Raw genomic sequence first — 5497 nt, forward strand, 5'->3', positions numbered from 1 at the left:
CCACTGTGACGCCCCCGCCCGCCACCCCCCTGTCAGGCATATGACTGACTGACCGCATCCTCTCCCCTCTCTCTCCTCTCTGACCCAGATCAGTGGACCGTTCCCTGCCCGGATCCTCTCTCTCCACAGACTTTGGCAGCTGGCAGATGGTCACAGGCTGTGGCAGTATTCAGGAACGGGCTGTCCTGCACACAGACTCCTCTCTCCCTTTCAACTTCCCGGACGAGCTCCCTGACGGTTGTCTGTAAGTGTCTTGCTTGAGAAGGCAGGACGCTCCCCTCCTGTGCGGGCCGCCCGTGAGCAGTGAGTGCTGCTGAGGAGTGAGGCACAGGCCGGCCCGGACCCTGCCCACCTCTCTCGCAGCTGCGGGGCCACCAAGGCAGGAAGGGGCCCTGTGGGCTGGTCAGGAGCACATCGGAATGTGTTCGCTCTCCCCAGTCTCTAAAACCTGTCCATGCTGTCTTTGGTGTACCCTGAGGGAAAGCTGGCTGGATTATGACTATAGAAGATTCTATTTCTGTACAAGCCTTTGCCTGACATGAGAATCCTTTGAAAGCAGAACAGTGGGATAGTGAAGGTGGGTGTATGGCGGAGGCCGGAGCCAGAGTGGAGCTGGGCTAGCCTGAAGCTCCTTCTGAGCAGAACCCAGGGCTACCTGCTGTCCCCGCCTCCCTTGTCTTCTGCTTTGGCCTCTGGGCAGGAATGAGAACTGGATGGGAATACTAAATCCCACACCTAAGAAACCTTCTTCTTCCGAGGATCCAGTGCTGGGCTTCTAGCTCTTGTCATACATCTGCCCGACGCGGGTAGCTGCCTCTGGGGGAGCGCCTGCCCTGCCTGCTCTGCCACTTCATGGATGTCGGGCAGGGAAGAGCCTCCAGCTCCCCGGGAAGGAGGGCCTGTTCCTCAGATGGTGTGCCTGGGGGAAGCCTCTCAGCAAGCCTTCCCTTCACCCCCACACCATGGGCTGGATGAGCTTCAGTTGCTGGGGACTCATCCCCACCGCCAGCACCAGAATCCAGCTCGTACCCACCAGTACTGGCAGGTTGGAGGCAAGGTGCCTAGGGGAGCTGGGAAGAAAAGAGGGCCCTGGATTCCCAGCTGAGGGCAGACAGGGGCAGGCAAGACCTTGGAATTCCAGGATGGCACAGGCTGATGGCACCAGTCCTGGTCCTGCAGCTGGAAAGTCACCGAAAGGCTTCTGAAGCCACCATGTTCAGCACAGCCTCTTCTGCAGCCAGACCCCCAGGCCAGGAACAAGATCTCTTAGATTATTGAAGGATAAAAAAGAAATTATGCCTGTCTGTTGGGACTTCCTACTTTAGCCAGACTTGCCAGGGATCCTTCGGTGGAGGAAGCACGGACCCTCCCGCCCCTGCTTGATGGCACGCCTCGCTCACCTGGGGCCGGCCACCAAAACAAGCAACTCCAGCCCAGATCGCCCAGCCCAGAACCTGCAGTGTAGGCCCCATGCAGCACTCTGAGCCCGTAGCCAGCCCTCCCGTTCTGGGTGGTTCCCAGAGAAGGGCTGGATTCTATATGATCTCAAGGCCTCCAAGATTGCAGGGTGGGGTCACACAGCATGTGGGTTCAGCACTTGGACTTCATTATCAGAGAAACTTAGTCTAAATCCTGGCTGTTCTGCTCACCAGGTGTGTCTTGGGGTGTCAGCCTTGACTTTTCTGAGCCTGTTTTCTCTTGAGAAAGAGTGGCACTACAGTAGCTCCATTGCCTGCTGTGTGTCACCAGGTGGATCTGTATCCTCTCTGGGCTCCTCTGTTCTTGTCTCTGGATAGGCTACGGGGGGAGTGAGAGTCCTTGTGTGTGCACCTTTGGATGTTCCCTGTGAACACAAGCTACTTGCCTGTTTCTCCCGCTTGTGCTTTAATGAGAAGCTGAGGGAAGTACACATGGCCTCTGGCCTGTGTGAAACCTAATTAGAAAGTAAAGAAGACCTAGGGCCACACGCCTCCCAAATGCCAGGAAAGACTTCAGTGTTGTTCGTAGTGTTGCAGAAATCCAGTATCACCTCCGTTTTCTTAGTGCTGCTGAGAAAGCTGTTTGGCTCGGCTTGGCCCGGGAGCCTGCTGCTGGTTTCTCACACGCATCACTCCCACCAATCTGCTTCACTGGGGCCCTGTCTGTCTTGCCCATACTGGCCCCAGGACTGTTGTTTATCATCAGACCTCCGTCTGCTCCCCCGAGCCTTGGGTGCCAGTGATCTGGGTGTGGGATCTGGGTACACTTGTGCTGCCTCTGTCGAATTCTGGGGAGAGACTGCCCAGGGACTGGTTACTTGGAGGGAAATTTGGCGTAAGTCTAAAATTTGGCTAGTCTCAGTGCTTAGTGGATGGGAATGTGTCATATAGGTCTGTGACCCCTGGAGAAGGGCCCTCCAGGGGCTGTCAGAGGAAACACCATGTGGGTACCTTTTGGTACAGAGGCTGGGCATAGCCAGCACCTTGGGCCTCGTCTATTGAAGGCCCCGTGGGATGTCATACAGCTTTGGAATTCACACTTCAATAGGCCCAAGCTTGTGCACTTGTTCCCCTTCTTGACTTGTAATTCCAGGGTGAGGAGAGAAGAGGGGCTTCCAGCTGTGGTCAGTATCCATATAGGCCAGGGGAGGAAAAGGAGATAGCATCAGAGCTCAAATCCTGTTGGAAAAGCCAGCACTCTTTCAGCTATTTACCTGGAGCTCTCAGTGACTGAAGGTGCAGCTAGAGCCCTGGAGGTTCCCAGCGGGGGACCCTGGCCTTGCTGGGATAGTCAGTGGGTTCTTCTAGGGCAAGCGTTTCCTCCCAATCTGCATCAAGTCCTGGCCTCAAGACTGAGCCTTTTCAACAGCCAAAGGCTGCTGCCCGATTTTAGGGGTCTCCTAACTGCTAGGTGTAAGACTACGCCTCAGCTTGTTCTTACAGAGGAGTGGACGCTGACAGCTGTTGGGGTGAATTCTCTCCCTCTTAGCTTCCCTCCTCCACAGTCATCACAAAGATAGCTGTTTCCCAACAGAAAGGTTGGGGCCCTAATAAAATCTGATGCTCTGGGTAGAAGCAGCCTGAGGCCTGAAAAGAATAGTTTTAAAGGCCGGGCGCTGTGGCTCACGCCTGTAATCCTAGCTCTTGGGAGGCCGAGGCGGGCGGATTGCTCAAGGTCAGGAGTTCAAAGCCAGCCTGAGCAAGAGCGAGACCTTGTCTCTACTATAAATAGAAAGAAATTAATTGGCCAACTGATATATATATAAAAAATTAGCCGGGCATGGTGGCGCATGCCTGTAGTCCCAGCTACCCGGGAGGCTGAGGCAGAAGGATCACTCGAGCCCAGGAGTTTGAGGTTGCTGTGAGCTAGGCTGATGCCACGGCACTCACTCTAGCCTGGGCAACAAAGCGAGACTCTGTCTCAAAAAAAAAAAAAAAAAAAGAATAGTTTTAAGAGGGGAATAGTGCCAAATATTTGGGGCCTGCACCACAAGGACAGTGCGACCACAGGACAGATGCTGGCCTTCTGCAGTCAGAAGCACAGGGATAGGAAGTGTGGAGTGAGGATGAGGATGCTCGGTCCTATCCCAGGATAATGTCTTCGTTCTTTCTCTCCCTCCACACAGGATCGCGGCCCTGAGCAATCGAGAGACTCGGCTCCAAGAGGTTCGCTCAGCCTTCTTGGCCACATACAGCAGCACAGTGGGGCTCCGGGCAGTACCTCCCAGTCCCTCTGGTGCCATCGGGGGTCTGCTGGAGCAGTTTGCCCGTGGTGTTGGGCTCCGGGGCACCAGCAGTAGCACCTTGTGAAGCAGCCAGCGCATGATGGTTTCCTGTTCCTCTCTCACCTGAGCCTTTAGTGGAATCAAAGCCATGCCTGGCCAAGGGGACTGAAGTCGGGGGAGGTCTCACTCCCCTTCTCCATCATGCACATGGCAGTCCCAAGGCTGAGCAAGACCAAGGACAAGGTTTTCCAGCCCCCAGCCTCTTGACTGATGACCACCACCCTCTCTGGTGACTGCCTCCTCCCACCCACCCCAGTCTTTGCCGGGACTCTCCCATCAACTCTCAGAACTATGTGGGCTTTCCCTGGTACCGTGTGGAGGCCATGAGTTCACAAAAGACCCTACTTCCTAATTCTATTTCCTGAGGATGAGGGGTCATCTGCACTGAGAATGAGGCAGTTTGACACAGATCACAAAATAAAATCAGGCCTTCCCTTTTTGAACAGCCGCTCTCTTGCATCCTCATTTGGTTGCTATCTTAATCGATTTGGAAAGTTTTCAGTTCTTTGTGGTGGACAAAGGGATCGAAGGGTGAGCAGGTGAAACAGGAACCAAACTGGAGACTTGGTTGTGCCTCTCAACTCTTGAGCTACGGTAATCCCCTCAGTGAGATGAGAACAGGTACTCACAAGGCTTAGGAGTGGTCCTCAGGCCTGAATGGGTCCTAGTCACCTAGGGAGCCTGTTTATCTGTACCAGGACAGATGAAATTACCAGGACTGCCTGGAATTTAGGCTTAGAGTTGCAAGGATCTTCATTTGGCTGGGATTGGGGTTGAGGAGACCTGCATCTTTTAACAGAATTTGCAGGCAGCACAATCCTAGTACAGGTGACCTGCAGCCCTGCCCATGGTGGAGGGACTGGTTTCTGAAGCTTGGGATCATACAGATCATAGAGAGATCATACAGAGATAGCAGTTGGTGCATGTGTGTGGTGCGGGAGGGCCTGGCTGAGCACCACCCTCTTCTACCATATGATCTGGAGTGGATTGTGTCATGATAATGACATCTCTCACACCGTGAAGTCATGAGAGTTCGTGGGCAGAGGGCTTTACACAGTGCTGTAATAGCTACCACTTACTGGTTTGATTTTCACACAAAAGAGGTCATCAGTGTGATTACCCAGAGGACAGAAATAATACCAGTGAACATTTATTGAGCACTTGCTGTGTGCTAAGTCCTTTGCTTGAGTTATCCCCATAAAATTTTAGGGTGCCCTGAGTAGCTGCTATTAAGGCCTGTCAATGAGTCTGAGCCACAGAAACGTTGAGTAACTTGCCCAAGGTCACACAGTAAGAACAAATGTAACTTTTCCTATTAAGAGACCGAGGCAGGCAGGGAGTGAGGAGGGTAGAAACGAGGTTGTTGAGAGCTGCTCACTAAGAGACAAGGATCCCTGTGCTTACTGGTTGCCCCAAATGCTTCAGTGCCACCAACAGCACCAGGGGCTTGGGTTTCCAACCCGGAGAGTCGCTCAGGGGACACTCCACCAAGATGTGGGCTGGAGTTGGGGGTCTGGGCGAGGTTCCCCGCCAGCTCGCGGCTGTCCAATGGGGCGGGGGCCGCCCGCAGGGCCGGGCGGGGCTGTGCTGCCATTTGGAGCAGCTGCTACTGGCGGCCACTGTTAGGGCTCGAGCAGCGGGAGCGCACGCAGAGCTGGAGGGAGCGCCGCCGCCGCCGCCGCCGCCGCCGCCGCCGCCGCCGCCGCCGCAGCAGCAGCAGCAGCAGCAGCCGCA

General features: G+C 54.8%; 1 protein-coding gene across 10 annotated transcripts in view; it reads left to right on the forward strand.

The window, feature by feature from the left end:
- The window catches only part of MTMR14 (myotubularin related protein 14), a 55452-nt gene extending 51246 nt beyond the window's left edge, over window positions 1–4206 (forward strand). For 5 of the 10 annotated variants that reach the window (XM_020284209.2, XM_020284210.2, XM_075998439.1 and 2 more), the window contains 2 exons: window positions 89–244; window positions 3605–4206. In XM_020284209.2, the coding sequence (XP_020139798.1) occupies window positions 89–244; window positions 3605–3788 (340 nt within the window). In that variant the 3' untranslated portion in view covers window positions 3789–4206. The remainder of the gene's footprint in view (window positions 1–88; window positions 245–3604) is intronic. The other 5 variants (XM_075998440.1, XM_020284211.2, XM_020284215.2 and 2 more) reach the window with 2 other exon arrangements.
- The last annotated feature ends 1291 nt before the right edge of the window (window positions 4207–5497 follow it).

The sequence above is a fragment of the Microcebus murinus genome, chromosome 28 (assembly GCF_040939455.1).
Source record: "Microcebus murinus isolate Inina chromosome 28, M.murinus_Inina_mat1.0, whole genome shotgun sequence".
In the NCBI taxonomy this organism is placed as follows: Eukaryota; Metazoa; Chordata; class Mammalia; order Primates; family Cheirogaleidae; genus Microcebus; species Microcebus murinus.